At 34.8% G+C, this 19455-nt stretch overlaps 1 protein-coding gene across 1 annotated transcript in view; it reads left to right on the top strand.

Annotated features, from left to right (window-relative positions):
- LOC100313667 (netrin receptor unc5-like protein) overlaps nucleotides 1-19455 on the top strand; it is a gene marked incomplete at its 3' end in the record, with an annotated part of 73584 nt that overhangs the window by 38654 nt on the left and 15475 nt on the right. The window contains 4 exon segments of the mRNA NM_001168126.1: nucleotides 14721-14942; nucleotides 15651-15767; nucleotides 16050-16334; nucleotides 16640-16807. Of these exon segments, the coding sequence (NP_001161598.1) occupies nucleotides 14721-14942; nucleotides 15651-15767; nucleotides 16050-16334; nucleotides 16640-16807 (792 nt within the window).

The following is a 19455-nucleotide window of genomic DNA, read 5'->3' on the forward strand; positions in this document are numbered from 1 at the left end:
TATGGAATTTATTTGATGCATTTGCGTCACTCTACTAATGCACGATTATATTAGGGTAGTGAAATTAGATATAATTTGGGCATTAGTATTTACTATTGCCAGCTTGGTTGTAATGTTACCATGGTAACAATACTGTATAAGAAAAAGGGTATTCATTCAGCTGTCAGTTCTCTGATGTAGTTTTGCTAATGCAGACTAAAGAAACAAAAAAAAAACTGATGTCACTGATGATAATGGTGTTTCTTAAGAGAGGGGGACTCCATTATGATGACACATTGAAGGAAACAACAGTGAAGTAAAAACAACCTTTAGGGTTTTTCAAAACCAGTTTTGAAGACATGTTCATCATTCCATTAAAGAGCCTTCCATTAGTGTCTCAATTGTCAAGTGTACATTTTTGGTGCCACCCTATTTCCCACTTCCCTCCCCTTGTCTGTCCTCTCCCAAAAACAACAATAGCAACAAATTAACGGGTTCCATATTGAAGATGACACGGTGCAAAGACTAGGCACTCTGAATTTGTTTACATCAACATTTAACCGTAAATCGATAGAAATGATTGCAAATTAAAGGCATTTGTGAAAGCGTGGTTAATACAAAATTTATCATACAACATTTATAAAAAGTTGTTTGATAAAAATTTAAGATAAAAAACATTAAAAAAGTACCTGCTTTGAAACTTGTATATAAGAACAATTCTCAACAGAAATCGTTTTACAGATCAAATTTATTCAAATTGTTAGTGAAGTGATAAAATACGTCCTGATTAAAACTAAAATAGGTGAGGTAATGAACTTATCGTATGATTCAAAAACTCAAAATCATACTTGTTTGTTTTTTAAGCAATATATTTTTCCACATATGGTGAAAGCCATCGCAAAATCACCATCCTGCGCAACTTTTGTATCTAAATTTATGCTAATTGTGGGGTATTTATGTATTTTGTGATTTTATGAAACATGAGAACAATTTACGCGTTCGGCAGCTGCAAATTTGAAGACTCTACAACATGTAGTATGTAACTGTGGAAGTAATTAGGACAGGGGAGGTTTTGTTTGTTTGACCTCTTACCTTGTCCAGTGCTCTGCGCTATGCTTGGTTGATTTGTATTTGTTCTTCCATTCTACCCGCATTCCCTGGGCACACCCATTCTTTAAAACCAAGTCAGGACTTGGCTGCTTTAACACTGAAAAAAGTTCCTTAAAAGACAGTAAGCCATTGATGGTTTTCAGTGCAAAGGGAGGGTGACAACACAAAGTTACACAAGGGCAAAGCAGGGGGTTTCTATATACTATTAATGAGTCCCAAATATGGAACAATGAATTCGCTGGAGTCAAGAGGGTCTCATGCAATCTCTACCACTCTAGTTTTTTGAAGGTAGATTATACGAAATCAAAAGGCATAAATGGACTCGAAGAAAGACTGCTTGCAAGCCATTAAGCCTGAAGCACCATGACTACTGCACAGAATATTTAATCTTATTATACATCCATTTTTGTTGATGATAGCAGCTTTCATTTTTTTTTTTGCACATGTCTGTTTTGAGTAAAGGTGTAGTGTCAGCTGGTTTCTATGTTTGTGTTACTTTTGTTTAGTGTTGGCTGGTAAACACAGTTAGTGGAGGACCACTTTTGGCTGGTTGTTGCATCTTTTACATCTCTCAATTAGTGATATCTAATACTGGCTGGTTTACATGTCTAAATTAGTGATATCTAGTACCGTACTTGCTGTTTTATCGCTCTAAATTAGTGATATCTAGTACTGGCTGGTAAACACATCTAGTGATATCTCGTACTGGCTGGTTTACATGTCTAAATTAGTGATATCTATTACTGGTTGGTTTACATGTCTAAATTAGTGATATCTAGTACTGGTTGGTTTACATGTCTAAATTAGTGATATCTAGTACTGGTTGGTTTACATGTCTATATTAGTGATATCTATTACTGGTTGGTTTACATGTCTAAATTAGTGATATCTAGTACTGGTTGGTTTACATGTCTAAATTAGTGATATCTAGTACTGGTTGGTTTATATGTCTAAATTAGTGATATCTAGTACTGGTTGGTTTACATGTCTAAATTAGTGATATCTAGTACTGGTTGGTTTACATGTCTAAATTAGTGATATCTAGTACTGGCTGGTTTACATGTCTAAATTAGTGATATCTAGTACTGGCTGGTTTACATGTCTAAATTAGTGATATCTAGTACTGGTTGGTTTACATGTCTAAATTAGTGATATCTAGTACTGGCTGGTTTACATGTCTAAATTAGTGATATCTAGTACTGGTTGGTTTACATGTCTAAATTAGTGATATCTAGTACTGGTTGGTTTACATGTCTAAATTAGTGATATCTAGTACTGGTTGGTTTATATGTCTAAATTAGTGATATCTAGTACTGGCTGGTTTACATGTCTAAATTAGTGATATCTAGTACTGGTTGGTTTACATGTCTAAATTAGTGATATCTAGTACTGGCTGGTTTACATGTCTAAATTAGTGATATCTAGTACTGGTTGGTTTACATGTCTAAATTAGTGATATCTATTACTGGCTGGTTTACATGTCTAAATTAGTGATATCTAGTACTGGCTGGTTTACATGTCTAAATTAGTGATATCTAGTACTGGCTGGTTTACATGTCTAAATTAGTGATATCTAGTACTGGTTGGTTTACATGTCTAAATTAGTGATATCTAGTACTGGTTGGTTTACATGTCTAAATTAGTGATATCTAGTACTGGTTGGTTTATATGTCTAAATTAGTGATATCTCGTACTGGCTGGTTTACATGTCTAAATTAGTGATATCTAGTACTGGTTGGTTTACATGTCTAAATTAGTGATATCTAGCTATTTTAATAATTCTTGCATTGAATACAGTCATCTATCAAATCTATCATACTCATAAATAAAAATTTTAAACTTTTAATTGTTTAAGTAAACATTGACTGAATAACTCGTTACTTGAGACAAGTCTTGTTTAATACAGTTTAATCTCGTTAATATTGCGGTTAGTTGGACAAAACCTAATTTTGCATGCATGTGACATTTTTCGTAAGTGACAATGCAATTAGTATGGAAAAGTTGTTTCTTTTTTGTCATTTTACTGTAATGGCTGTATCCGTGATGTTACTTCTTATTTTTTGTAATCACTCCTTATCTCGTTTTCCATTCTGCAAAGTTAATGTTAACAGAAGTTAGTGCAATGCGATAGTTCCCAGGAGTCCTGCACGATCTGTTTCGCAAATGTCGTCGTCATCAGAGGCAGATAATAAATAAGGGTTCCCAACCTCCAGAAGCATTCTTTGTGATGTGAAAATCATTCAAATGCAAGGGCATGGAATTCATATATCTGCGTGACTCGTACACCAAACCTACTTGTTTTAACCAATGGCGTCCTGTTAATAGCTGATGTGAGTTTTCTGTTTGAGAACCCACTTTTTGAATATCTAATGACAACCGTGGTAAAAATCCAAACCATTTCTTTCAGAAATTTGTTCAATTACATACTTTCTAATTTTTGCCATGTGAAAATCTGAGAACAAACGTCACTCACTGATCAGCACAATCTCGTGATCTGCTGTGACAACGTCACCTATAAGTTGTTTTATTAACTGAGACATGTACATGTATATCTAAATAACAACAGGAGTGAACAATGCCAATATTTTATCTTTTATAGGTGCAAACGCACACAAGCGAGAACTGTAAACATGTCTGACTGCCTGTAGAGAAGATGGTTTACATCTATTGACGATTTCTGTTTGAAGTCTTGTAAATAAATCAACTGACAAACGAAGGATGAATATAAAATTACACTATACCAATTTTGGGAAACTAAAAGTAAAATATGCAAATGTACTCGCTACAAATGTCTAATGTGTATATAATAAGTTTCATCCTTTCTTTCCGCAAATGAAAAATTACGCTGCAATATAATAATACCTTGTGGGTTATAAAAGACCCTGCCTCATTTACTTCGAAAAACGATCAACTTTTCCAATATGAAAAATAAATCCCTATTCAAAAGACAAGAATGAAAATTTCCTTTGTGAAAGAATAACTGGAGACAGTAAGTCTAGCCAGTTTGGGTACTTGGTATTCGGGGAGTGGCTGTAGTATTTATTGACGTGAGAAATGGTATAGTTAAACCGTTGGAAATTTTTGTTGTGGGAAAATGATAAAATGATTTCCGAGCATCCCAGGATAAGCCGCAGTCCATAGCAGCTGTATTGTGCATAGTGGCAAGTAATTTCATGCGCACCATATTTGACTGATTTGTGGCGAATAAAGACAGAGTAATTGAATAAAACTGAAATGTAATGAAATCTCCTTGGCAACCCTGCCCATGTAGACCACGGTATATACCTAAACGTCTTCACCATCATTTAAAACCGTATTCATGTTTTCAAGGAAGAATCCTTTTAAATGGGTAATTGGAATTTTGGAATTTTGATCTTTTTGAGTTCTTTTGATGGGTTGTCTCTCCGAGATCATCGCATCGTTTGATTCAAGATGGCCACTCTGTTTTAGGGCTTCCCACCATTGTTTTTGCCTTTATCATCGAAAATTATCATGGCAGTAATTGTTGAGACTTGATTTGGAATGAAATGTGTTCCAGGAATTTAGATGCTTGCAGAGAAAAAGAGCCTTGTCGACTAGACAGTGAAATTCTACAAAATTTTTCACCATTTCTTGAAGAGCAGATTTTCACATCAAACCATAATAGTGTGTAGAAGACAGAAAATTAATGAAATTTTCTCTTTGCTGAAGAAAATGTTTCTGACAGTATCTCATTCTGGGGGAAAAGTTAGAAATTTTCTTTCATGTTTTTTTCCCCCATCACCTATTTGTCTTTCATTGTAGACAAAGGACTCTTCCATTTTGATTGTAAAATGGGGAGAAGGAGCGCTTTCATCAATCGTGTGTAAAATAGCAGATTCTGGTAGTTTTCAGATTCCTTTAAATCTTACAATATAAAAAAAAAATTTTTTTTATTTTAATGGATTTGTGAAAATGTAGTTAAATAGAAAGACTGTTACACAGGGTAAATTGACGATCCTATGTCAGCAGTTGAGGTCACTAAAGGCTATGACTTGCCCCGCTCACTGTTATATTTCATGCCTACAGCGATTTCTACATGATTTGAACACACAAGAGTGAATGCTTATTCATTGTTTTAGCATTCGGATAGTCATGAATATAACTTGTCGTTTATTTCTTGATTATACAAAATACAAGTTGAACCAGCGACTTTTACGCCTCTTCTTCCTCAACGCCTGATTTTTAAAATTGGGGGATACATGCAGAAAGTAAAATAATGCAGGTCATTGTGCGAGCTGAGAAGCCAACTAGCGAGAGATACTCGTAGTTTAATAACCAAGATAGGGGAAGGAATTCTAAAATGTTGTACTCCTCGATCGATCGTCAACATTAGAACTACTGTTGATATTCAAGTGCTAAGAATTTGTTATACTTAGACACAGAATAATTCTTGGTACATGTTACTGTTTTTGGGACATTGCTTTTGGTCTGTTTCCTATTAACATATTTTAGTCTGCTGTTGAGTACTGCTCAGGGTATGGGATAGCAAATTGTACAGTAAGACGGGAGTGTGCCACCTTATCCCAAGAAGTTACTGGACTATGAGCTACGTCATGATACAAATTGTTCTCTATCGTTTGCACCGTTTATTTCCTTTGTGCTGGAAATCAAACATTGGTTTTGGGGACTCGCAAAGCGTGAAGCGCTCATTGAATCTTCAAGAAGGGGGGACGCTAGTATATGAAGAAATCTGTCACAAAATGACTAGGCATTGATTGATTATTATTACTCATAGTTTTTTGGGGTCTGCAATTTTTCAGCTGTTTACCGAGCATTCCAAGTCATATTGGGTTTTTTCTTCACCGACTCTTGAAAAGTCACTCTTGACTTGACTGAAATTTATTTTCTCTATTTGGGGGAGGGGGTCTACTTACAGAATGAAAGGTCAAGTTTATAGAGTTTGATTTAAGAGTAACGTGACTGGCAGTATAATTTATGTATTCAAATAAAATTAAGACACGATTACTGGGTTTAATTAATTAAAATAGACTGGTAGATGGTAATGTTATTTTAATATTGAATAAAAAGGTTTTTAATTTATTTAATTTGTTTTATAAGGTGTACATTTTTTACGATAAATGACATTGTAAAACAATTCTGAAGACAAGGTCAGAAAAAAACAAATAAAAATTTATATTTTTTGCCCCAGTTTTAAATCAATATTTTGTTCTAGTTGCATTTTGACTTAAGGCTTTTGCAAACAATTTATAATGCTAATTTTTGTGACAATAGCGTTCTCTTTGTGTTCCGTCTCATTCTAACGAAGCCCAGGGCATAGTAGATCATCTTCCCTCATATCAACTCTGTCTCTTCAAATCTCGTTGGGACCATATAAACTGTGCCACCACATTTATATAAAAAATAAAATCAATCACCTGGAACTGAAATTTGGAACCACTCCCAAAATTCACTAGTATAATTGTAACTGGTGTGCAGAAAAAAAAGTTGTCTGGTAACAAAGCGTCTTTGTTTGGTAATGGCACTGAAATTGCTACGAAGACAAACAACAAAGGTAAGAGGGTACAGACTTTGTGATAAATTGGCCGAATTGGACGGAAGGAATAGTGACTGATCGCTTTCTTTTTTCAACAAAACCAAACTGTTGTCTTCTATAATCAAGTTTAGTCACGCAAGCCAAAGCTAGGGATTAAAAGCAGCCTGATTATTTTGCAGTGCAATTACTGAGCCGATGTGTAGACCACAGAACATCTAAGAGGATGAAACTTCCTTTTCCCTGTCAATCACCAAATCTTGAAAAACCATTTGCAGTAGAAAGTTGTTTACGAAATTAGAGAATCCAAAAAAAAAAAAAGGAGGAAAAAACTGTGGATAAAACAATTTGAATTTGATGGTGTTTTCATTTACAATGGGTATCTTTTTCATGGTGGTCTTCTTGAGTATTTTGTTCCTTATCATATGCTTTAAAAAAATCAGTCCACTTCACTTTTAAGGGAGAGAGGCTTTAAGTAATCTGGCTGAAAAAACCAAGATGAGTTATTTTATCACTTTGTTTCAGTCGTTTGATAGTGTGCTTGTACCGGTATACTACTGCCGGGTGCATGTATACATACACTTACGCACCACTGGCAATGTTGCCATCGATTTCTTTCCTTACTTCTCATTTTAACAACGATATGTAGATAAAAGTCGGAATGTTTAGAGACATGCAATATTGTGAAACCTGCAAGAAAAAAAAAATCTTAACTGGGAGGCAAGAGAAGATAAGTAGCCATCTGGGCAATGCAACTTAGTCGCTGATAAGACTTTCACTCGTACATCTCTATAGTTTTGTTAAGAGATATGTTCATAAAAGCTCACTCGTTCATGCATACCACAGTGCTATTCTACGTGCTAACAGATTGCCAGCACTGGGTATGTGTCTTAACTGACCCATGGCCTGTACAGGGTTAGTTTGCATGATAACTCTATGTACTTGAACACAGCCACAGGGCTTTTTCTTTTTCCTCTGATTAGAAAAGAACTCTGTATATATCGTTTTAATGAAACCTTGATATAGAAACGATAAGCTTGAAAACAGACCATAGCAGGACCTTCTCCCCAACTAATGAGATACTTAAGTAATCCATTTCATTTGTGACAATTTTTGTTAATCATTATTTTTTGTTCCGACCATCCTTGACAACATTAGTTTGCACAAGTATACTGAGATCAATATGAACCTCTGTTTTAAATTATACATTTAAATTTTATAGATAATATCCGCTGATGCTTGCTTTCAAGGATTGTGATTGGTTGTTCATATACAGGTATCTGATTAAAAGCAGTGATTGATTGCTTTGGTAATGTGCAGTCTGTCGTACAATAAGTTGGAGTCGCTCTTAAAATGTTTTTTTTTTTTAATTTTGACTATTTGAAAAAAATAAATTGAGATACTGCTTGCTTGTTCCTTGTGCGAAAGTTGGCCATGAAAAATAATAATACCTACTTTACTTTTGGTGACATAGTGGATTTGACGAAGTTTTCACTTTCGTGTCGTAATAGATTCTGGCCAAGGCCAGCTGCTCCGTACAAAAAGCGTATTGTCACTAGATGAATTGTTATTAGTTTTTTTCCCCATTATAGGTAATAATGATGATGTCACTAGCATTTAATAAGCAGAATACAAGGGGTTAAGACTGTGAAAATTACAATCTTGCTGCAGGCTGTCCTATCTATCATGTTCATGGTCGTGCATTTGTAGACATAATTCTTTATTCGCCCTAACCGCTAAGTCTGTTGTCTGTCTAGATAACGGTGAGCCAGAATGGATGATAGTCCAATAAAAGGAAGCAACTGTTTGGATTGTTGTTTGGTTGATTTCGTTTCAAGCGAGGAGAGATGTTTGCTTAGATATACCCAGAAAATGAATGTTTCATGACTCGTCTTATTTGTTACATTGTGTGATACTGGTGAAACCCCACCATTCATGATTGAAGCACTTCTCGCACCAAATTGTTTGTGTGCACTTTATCTGAGCCAGCATTGTAGCTCTTTCATTTATTGTATTTGAAATTACGCTTGTGTGTTTTCCAGTACACTGGTTTTATTTTTTATCAATTATTCTTTAGTTCGGTTACAAAGGACTTTTAGAACTCATTTCAACTCCTGCTTTAAGCAAAAACCAACTCATCAGTAGAGTGTCATTGTTCTCTAGTAAACTTGACCTGAAGGAAATGGACGTTGCATAGATTAGGTCCTTGTGTTTGTTCAATTACTCCGACGACGCTGTCATATCTAAACCAGTCAGCTTGAAAATGACTTTTGACTGGCTTTGTTTCAAGGCCCGACGACATCTTTTGGCATTTCCCAAATTGAAGTTAAAAACTGTAAAAACTAGTTACATGTATAGTTAATGTGTTAATTTGGGAAAATGTTCTGTTAACTAATGAAGTTTAGAAGTTATTTTTTTTTTGAAGGTTTTCAAAATGTCTTCATGTCCTGTGATACTCTGTCCTGTTTTTCTCCCTATCTGACAGCATGTCATCACCTCAGCCACATTGCAATGACAAGTACATTGTCATAATTCTAAAAAAGAAATCCATTTAGATATTGAAGAAAATTTCTAATTCGTTTTCTGTAAATGTGTATTCAGTTTTATTTTTGGGCCCACATTTTACTTATTAGAATTGACTGGAAACAAAATGGCAAACCCGGCGAAATAATCAGTGGTCCAACATTCTTCCGAATTCACCTTTTCCAGTCTTAAAAATCTAAGCCATAGTGGTGATTAATTGACTTCATTGTGTCCCCTTAAGTGAAATGCATTTTGTACTAGTGTTTGGTTTTATGAAAAATACATAATTCTAAGATTTAGATTAAATTTTGCATATAGAAATTGATTTTTAAGTTTTTTAAACTATTTTGGTATTTGTCCTTGTTTAACTTAATCCCTGTAAGATCTCAACCAAGGCTGTTTTGTTCTTTTAATTAGATTTCTCTTTCATCATGGATTCTTCAGTTTTTCCCTTGAAGACTTAGTAGTTTGTTAAAATTGAACTGCAGTCTATTTGGCTGAACAACAAGATGAAATAAAAATGGTATTGTTTCACTAGGTTTTTGATCTCATTACAACTAGCATGTGGGTTTTTTCAATCTTATCTTAGTGAAGCAGACAGGAACCCTTTTAATTCTTATCTTTAATGGGCTCCAACCCACTTGTCTGCGAGCAGGCCTCTTGCCACTTCCTAACTAACTAATCTGTCTGTCTGTCTGGTTGCTAATTTCCCATGGGAAACTCTCCACTGGTCACATGACCATAAAAAAACTGTCCAGTGGCCGTTTTGAAAACCAAAAATAGAAAAAGGTAGATTCTCAATTAGACTGAAACATTAAAAGTGAAAATTTAAATTGAATTTAAATCTTTGAACTCCAAAGTCACTTTTTCTGTCACTTTTCGCAATATCTAAACTTTTTCATACTTTTTTAAACATTTTGATAGAAATCTGATGGACAATTATGTCCATTTTGTGCAAAATTAACAGAAACTATAGAAAAAAAAAATGTGAAAAAACTGGAAAATGTTGCACCAAAATACTGGCGGGTTGAATCCATTTCTTCTCAGAAGATGTCACTTTAATGAAGCAGCATGAGAAATGTCTTTTCTTTGTTCATTTTACAAACGTTGATTGCCTAACCTTTGCTCTTATGTGACATCTGACGTTTATGACCGCGTGACAGCGGTTTTATTGCGTACCTTCCTTCCAAAACAGATGAAAAAAACTTTGAATTTAATATTCTTTCCAAAAAATACGGTTTTAATAATAGTTAGAATTTAAAGGGTTGTGTCTGGTTAAACAGACTGTTGCTGGTCTTGCAGACATTTTGTAGGTGGTCTAAAAAACTGTTGAACTGTTAAAAATGAAACCATGCGGAACCAGAGTGTGTGAATTATGGACTGGCATTTCATGTCAACATCTTGTCAACAGTTAACAAGAGAGAAATTCAGCACCCAAACTTACCCATTCTTGTGATTTATTTATTCTGTGGAGTCAGTGTGTTCAATAAAATGTTATGCTTTTTAAATCTACAAAACAAATAAAAAAGATACCATATGTTGTGAAATTCACTGCCCCCCCCCCCCTCTTCCTCCTGAAAATTCTCTCAATGATGAATTTGATAACAATAGTTTGGGTTAATTGGATAAAAAAAAAGAGTTTATTTATATGAACGAGATAATGAGCAAACAATACCTAGTTTATAATTGATATCAGTTGCAGACAAATTGAATATATCAATAGTATTAGGTATTATTGATTTGTTAAAGAAAATTGAAAAAAAAACTTGTTTATTTGGCAGGGACAGCTGTCGAGGTAATTGGATATAGTTGATACTCTGGTTAGAATGTATGTAATATGGCCAAAATAACTTAAGTTCTAAAAATAGAACTCTTTTGCATTTAAAATGTTAATAGATCTACTACTATTTGTCTTTGTTTCTACTTGATGTTGTACTACATAAATTAGCACACTAGTCAACATTGCCACACTACTCAACATTGCCACACTAGTCAACATTGCCACACTACTCAACATTGCCACACTACTCAACATTGCCACACTACTCGATATTGCCACACTACTCGATATTGCCACACTACTCGATATTGCCACACTACTCGATATTGCCACACTACTCGATATTGCCACACTACTCAACATTGCCACACTACTCAACATTGCCACACTACTCAACATTGCCAAACTACTCAACATAGCCACACTACTCAACATAGCCACACTACTCAACATAGCCACACTACTCAACATTGCCAAACTATTCAACATTGCCACACAGAGCTACTCTTGTCATTTTATTAACTGCATTTGGTGGTGTCCACCAAACCCAAATTTCATTCTTCCATTCTCTTCGCTAATTGTGAACATTTTCTATTATTGCACTAGTATAGCCCAACAACACATCGTTTTTTTTCAAATTCAAATATTTCTAAATAAAAATTTGACTTTTAAAAAGAGAAGCAAAAACAAATTAGTTACTGCATCATCGTTTCATGATGCTTTCAACATAGCACACTACATCTTTCAAAACATGTTGAAATGTGGAATTCAAGCGGATGAGAAAAAACCTATTTGCCTGAAAAAACAAAAGAGCTTTTTGTTAAGTTCATACAAGCATGTCATTAGGCTGGGGTTTCAAGACAGATAATTTTACATTTGTTCATCCATGCATGCTCTCATGGGTGAAAATACACATGGACAGAGTACCAGTTATTTCTGTCATTTTATCGTAGAACTTCACTCTATATCTTATTTTCTTTTGTGTTTATATAATAGATTATTTTGTTGCACATTTTTTACATTTTATGCAATTTTAGTTGTGTTGTAAAATTTGACATTCTCTCAAAATAAAACATTTTTCATATTTTTATCAACATTTTTCATATTTTGAACAATGTTTTTCCGGTTTTGGTCAATATTTTTCATGTTTTGATGACATTTTGGATAATCTTCTGGTTATTCAAAGTGGTTAATCACAATTGGCATTTGACAAAACATTCTCAGATTTTGGGCTAATTTTAGTAATTGTTTTCACTATTTAAACCTTCATTACGGTTTGCCCAAGTTTTGCTACTTTCACAAAAATGCCAATAGTCGTAACCAGCAATCAGTATATATCATTAAAAACTGCTGAAGTATTATTGGAAGAATTCAAATAACTGTCATTATTTTGCTGTATGCAATTTTTGGCAGCGGCCGTACCCCCAGCTACAGAGGTGACTATTCACTGCTAGCGACAGTACCCCTAGATTACATAGACGACTAATCTCTGCTTGCGACAGTACCCCTAGATTACATAGACGACTAATCTCTGCTTGCGACAGTACCCCTAGATACGAATGCAATGCCAAAAGAACTAGGTTTTTGAGGGTCAGTTAGCAAAGCTTTTTGTTTAGTTGTAGGGTCATTGAAATGTTGTTACAAAGTTTGATCTGCACTGTGATAAGAACACATTAAACGGATGAAGGGAGACACAATGAAAATTACATTCACCAAAAAAAAGACACATTATAGAAATGTTGACCATGTGTTTGGCACAAATAGGTTAGATGTCTGAAATGTTGATGAAAGAAACACCAATGAGGATGCAGTTTATTGTATGGAAGCCATTTTGTTAAAAAAAAAACTTCAGGTTAACTGTCGACCATCTTGTTGATTGACAGGCAGAATTATGGGCTGCCATCAGTCAATCATTATGCAATGCAATGACCCTGATGTTTTGGTCTTAAAACTCTTCACTTTTCTATAAAATAGCTTAATTTTCTCTCTGCACGATGTGGATGATGAAAGAATGAAAATCTGTGCAAATTACTTGGCAAACTCATTGGCTAAATTTGAGCAATCTATGTTTGGATTGAGAGCTAACTGGGTCTGTGAGCAAGCATAACGCTGCCTGTGAAGTATAAACAGTCTAACAGAAAGGCGAACTCCAGAAACCAGTCCAGCGTAAAGGGAATTCCATTGTTTGCTCCAATTCTATGCGACTGGCTGAAACCAAACACGGGACTTAACATTCTCCGGAGGAATGTCACAGCAAATCCAAAACCATTAAATTGGACTGTACCCCCCTCTCTGGTTGGAGTGCCTCCTTCAAAATGGTTGAACATGGCTGCTTTACAAGTCAAAAGCTGTTGCAGACGTCTTTGTTAACTATATGTGAAGAATGACAGCTGTTGGAAAGGGACAAAAGTGACAATCTTGTGGTGCTACATAGCACAGACAGTTCACAGTCACAAGGTTCCTTTTTTTAAATTTAAAAAATAAAGAATATTGAGGACATTTCTAGCGAGTGAAGCCGATCTGAATGTCTAATACTGGACGCTAATACTTGTCTGCTTCCAGGTGCATTTACTCCTTAGAAGTTAAACAGTATGTTAGTTAGCATCAATTTTTTGCAGTGATTTAAACTCAACTGTTCTAATTCTGTACTTTTTAGCAAGATAGACGTTTTCTTGGAGAATAGTACAAATATATGACCTTGATGATAGAGATAATCTCTCGGGTGGCTTTAGTACGTCCGGCAAGTAATTTGGTTATCAGCGAAAAACTACAAAAAAGAAGAAAAAAATGTGTTTCTTATCATTGCCTGTGGGAGGGGATGTTGAAGGTTCTTATGTAGGTTTTCACATTAAAATGGAATAGAAGAAACAATTGCTATGTCGTGATTGATAAGCTCTGCCTTCAAGATGTAAGATTCCATTATCTTCTACATTATGCGCTATTAGCAGAGAGCAGCTTCCTTCCCGCTCATTACACGCCATTAGTTTGCCAATCCACAATAACGCCACGAACAGCACTACTCTGTTTTGTCCAATCCATCTTGACATCAACTTCCTTTTCTCTTCATCGAGAAAATCTCAGTAATCTCACAAGGATGCGTGTACATGCCCCCCATTCCTGGGCTAACCCGAGAAGGAACATTTAAGATTTTTTCACTCAGTACTGTTCAAGTGTATATACAATCACATTCTTCAGAATCATGAAAACCTAAAACAATTATCTTTTTTCTTCTTCTTTTTTTTTTTTTGAAAGCAAACTGATTAAATGATTATCGCTAATGCAGTTAAAAATAATTCTTTTCCTTACAGTATCTCGTATATCACCTCAGTCGGGGGTCACTGATGTGAATTGCCTTAGGAACAGTGACAGTGCCCTTTCTTGCATTGCCAACCATAAAAGTGTCAAGAATTTTGTCTTGTTTTTTTTAACACTTGAACATTTGTATATGTGAGGTATCCAGCTGACATCCATCCATCTATTATCCCAACTAATGGCTTTTATTGCTTGGCTACAAATTACCAAATGACAAGTGAGGGTGATTTGGACAGCGCCCTCTATGACGTGTTTCGCAATTTACTTTGTTTTTGAATAAAAAAAATCCAAAAAAAAAAAAAAGCACTTTGCATTAAAATCATACCAAGTGGAATTTCTAGCTTTTAATGAGTAAAGCAACTGAAATACAGTGTTTCAGTATTAGAAGAATGCTGGCCAAATCTGGTGGAAAATCTGGCCAATCATGTTTTCAGAATGTATTTATTTTGTTATTTTTGAAATGTATACAATTTTAACACTTTTTTTTTTTTTTTGGTAATTCAGATTATGGTGCAATGGGAAATCCAGATGAACCTATACCAGAGTTTATCGTTGAACCAGAAGATGGTTATATAGTTAAAAATGCTGACATCACGTTGACGTGTGTGGCGGCACCAGCAATGCATATTTATTTCAAATGTAATGGGGATTGGGTGAGAGGGAAACATTTAGTACAGCAAGAAACATTGGATGAGGCAGGCAACGCACAAAAAGAGGCTAGCATAGGTAAGAGTCTGCCATTATTCACCACCACCAACTTATTGAACTGGCATTCAATAATTTGAGACCAACATCAAATTCTGTCCTGTCCCCTTCTCTAAAATAAACTCACAATTTATATCTTTTTTAAAAATGTTTAACAAGTGGATTATGTCAGTTTTGTTCAAAATTAAGAAAAAATGATACAAATATTCATTGAAATTTTGTTAAATATTGCAGCAAAGTTTTTTGTTGGAAAAAATTAAAGCATTCCAAGACTCGGAATTTTTTATTACTTTTTGTAAATATTCTGAACCATGCAATAGTTTCGAACAACATTATTTATGCTTTGATTGTTTGTGACATTCCTAGTGAAAACACAGAAATTTGTGTTGTCCTGGATGAGAAAAACTTTTGCGAATTTCACAAGTTTGTTTGCAGGAACATTTCTCTTGGGTCCTATTGCATGGAGTGTCGTTGATTCTCACAAAATGTTGTCTTCACAAAGAAATGCACAGTATGCTAGTCATTCTATTAGTAAATAAACTGTTTTTATCACATTTTTTTATGCAAATTATTCTTTCATGGCACTAATAAGAAATCAGAAAATATTCTGTCGTAGAATTTAAAGTTTTCTGATATGAATTTTTTTTCTATGCATACTCGTCCTATAAACATTAATGTGAACATGTCAGTTGTAGGTTAATTGAATCTTCACCTTTCTTTACGATTTAGTTTTAACACGCAATGAAATAGAATCTTTTTTTGGGGATGAAGATTACTGGTGTCAGTGCGTTGCCTGGGGAGAAGGAGGTTCAGTTAAAAGCAGAAAAGCAACGATAGTTATTTCATGTAAGTAATTTTGGTCTTCATTGATCCCATATTGACTTCGCTGTTTGTTTTATTTCTATTACTAATTGTTATCGATGTAAAATACTGAACAAAAAAAACTCAAAGATTTTGTGAGTCATGGTACAATAACCAATGATAGTCTTTCTTTAGGTAATTATTGTAGTCATGTGATGACCAATGAAAGTCTTCTTTTTTGCGTACCGGTAATCATTGTAGTTTTATGGGTAAGTAATTATGGTATTTGTGTTTACGAGAAAGTTTGCAATTTTCTTTTATTTTCAGTTCTTAAAAAAGCATTCGAAAGAGAACCGCTTGGGGCCAATATTGAGATAGAAAGTGCTTTTCAGATGATGTGTCGGCCACCGGAGGGAAATCCACTGCCAGATATTTATTGGGAGAAAGATGGAAGGCAGATTGATGTTCAAGAGGATCGGAATTACATCATTACAACTGATGCGAGCCTAATTATAAACCAAGCGAGATTGGCAGATACTGGAAATTACACATGTGTAGCACAAAACATGGCCAGTAAAAGAAAAAGTGATGTTGCGAAAGTAAATGTATACGGTAAGTTGCGATTTAATATTGATTTGTGTTCATTGAAATTGAGATACATTATAAAAATTTACAAAAAATTTCAGAATGAAAATAAAAATTATATTTATTTTCTGTTATCGATTCTCTCATTTACTAAAAATCCAGAGAACAGCACTCCTGTCAATCGAATGGCACCGACAAGTCTAGCAAAGCAAACGCCAAAGTGTTTACAAAGTTGCAATCTATCTGATTGTCTGATTTATTCTCATAACTGCCATAAATACGGTATACCCGGGAGTTGAAATGCTAATCCATATTTTTGTTTTCTCACACAGTTAATGGTGCGTGGTCTACGTGGAGTGCTTGGACCGGTTGTGACAGTAGATGCGGGAAAGGAATCCAGAGAAGAACCAGGACCTGTACAAACCCGGCGCCTCTGAATGGCGGAGCACCGTGCCCCGGAAGTTCTAGCCAGACATCACCATGTACAACACTTTGTCCTGGTAAGTCTTGTATTCTGAGATGGTCGCTGCTTCCAGACTTTAATTTTATGGGAATGATGATTTTTGGAAAATATCTTTTTTCACCTCAGTCAGGAAATGCAGATAAGAGAAGCCATGTTTGTGGAATTTGTGTGTAGATAGTTTGAAACACCAGGTATCTACATCCTACCATTCCCACCCACTACAACCAACCAACCCAACCAACCTGTACGTAGAAATCTACACCATAATGCTGGTTTCTATAGACAACTGGGTTGTTTTAGGAAAGAAATCTTACTGCCAAAATTCTTTGTTAAATGAGATCATAGGTAATTTGTGTGCTGATGTTATTAAAGAGATCAATCCCCACTAAACATAGACAAGGTGTATACACATTGTAACTGCCCTTGGTTGTCATGACAACATATCATACCTCTTAAAATTGATACAAAACAGTAATCTTTGATGGGCAGTCATTAATCCCCATGATTAGATTATAAATAATTCATATTCACAACCCAAGGTCTGTAGTGTTTACTTGTCGAGAATCGGTAATCTAAGAACTTTCCCCAAATGGCGAAGAAAGATCCTAAGGAATCACGTTCATACCTTCTTACAAAGTGTAACAATGAATAGACTAAGCCTTACATCTGTCGTAAGGTTTCAAAATTATATCCTGCATTTGCTGTATCTGATTCACACTCTGTTGTGTTCTAAAAATAGCAGACTTCATGTTGTTAGTGTCTGGATTTCTTTTTCAAGTTTGCATTCTAAATCGTTTGGGCGTTGCATGGTATATGCTTTCATTCTACCCAACATCATTATTGGTAACTTGCGATATCATTTTCTAAGTTCAAAATGTTCTGTTCTAAAATTAAAAAAATTATTTCATTTGGTGTCAAATACTATAGCTTGGGCCAAAACAACTTCTTTCACGGCCATGCTAAACTGCGTTGACACACTTGGTTAACACTTGTATTATAACAAAAATGACTCTGTGTCGACCCTGAGTTTTGGTACAGGTGTAAACAACAAAACCATAGAATGTCTGTTGTCTTGACAACGTTTATTGTTGTAATGACTTTTCTAATCTTTATAAAACTTTAATTTGCCTTGTCTTAGTCAAGTTTGATAAGTGCATAAACGAGTGACTATCTTGGGATTACTAGTATTGATCAATGTCACATGTTTTTATTATTTTTTTCTGTCAGCAATGACAGGGCGGTTTTACCATCTTATCAAACTTACATAACAGCAATTTTATGAGATATCAAGCACCTGCAGACAAACGAATGTTTTCCCAAAGTTGCATCCATTAAGTGGTTGTCATATTGACGTTAAATTAAAATTACCCAGAATGCATGCTGATATCCATCTTCCAGGTTTTGTAAAGCTTACTGCTTTGGGGAGGTTAATCATTGTTACCTTATATGAAAGTTGACCTGAATTGAAAGTGTTAATCATTTTACTTAAATGATAATTCGTATTTTATATGTAAACAAATTTTTTCTTAAATACATAGATATTGTAAACCATTAAATTTTTGAGCTATGACAATTTGACGCCAGTCATGGAGATGAACAGTTGCTGTATATATAACAAATATTCACTGCAACGTTATTTCCTGATTTTTGCCTGAAATTCTGCCAACATTTGTCTCTCACGAAGAATAGTGGTTTAAGAAAATAGCAATTTCAAAATTAGTTGAAACATTGTCGTGTGCAGACGATATTTTTTACATGGATCCATATTGAACATGAAGTAGTGCAACAACTGGCCCTTTTAACTCAGTGATGCATAATAGATTACGGCTGATGCGTAGACTCCCTAAGTGTTTGCAAAAAGGAGGGTGGAAAAAAATTAAAATTAATTCTTTTTTTCCATTAGATTTGTGGGATTCTCAAAGAATTGTAAGTGAGGTCATTGATCGGAGAGAAGAAATAAAATAAAATGTTATTCCATGTATAACCTTGTTTCTCATCTGCGCGAGACTTTGGTACTTTGATCATGATACTCCCATGAAAATGCAACTTGGGTTTGTTATGCGGTGGGCGGAAAAAAAATGAAGATAAAAATAAGTTTTTTTTTTGCAATTTGTTGCACTTACAAGTCAGCGGACACGAGAAATTACGCTGAAATAAAATTTTCATTTTCGACTCCTGTTGATTTGGCGGGTTTGCAAAACAAGGGATAATAAAAGTCTGGCCTAAGTGTAAATAGACACATCTGGCAACTTTTGGAGATGTGAAAACTGTTAACATGTTTAGCTCCACTGTTGACTTTGTCGAGCGAAGCTTATCATATGAGTGATTGTCTGTCACCGTCCATTGTCGTCCGTGTCAACTTTTTACTTTTTCGGCTTCTTCTTGAAAATTACAATTCTTATTTCTTCAATACTTGGTCTATATGTACCTTGGGCAGACCTCTCCTAGATTTGTTCATCTTCAATTCTCTAATTTTGGTGAATATTTTTGTCATTTTTGGTAAAAAGTGAGATTTTCGACTTGTTAAAATCCACAAATCTGATTGCTTTGATACTATACATATAGGTACCTCAGTTAGACCTCTCAGATTTGTTCATTTTCTAATGATATCTTCAGTTCTTTATTTGAAGCGTGCATCGCCAACAGTGGAGCTATCTCAGCCGAGAGGCTGCTTGTTTAGACATA

The sequence above is a fragment of the Saccoglossus kowalevskii genome, chromosome 19, assembly GCF_978046115.1.
Source record: "Saccoglossus kowalevskii chromosome 19, keSacKowa6.1, whole genome shotgun sequence".
NCBI lineage: Eukaryota > Metazoa > Hemichordata > Enteropneusta > Harrimaniidae > Saccoglossus > Saccoglossus kowalevskii.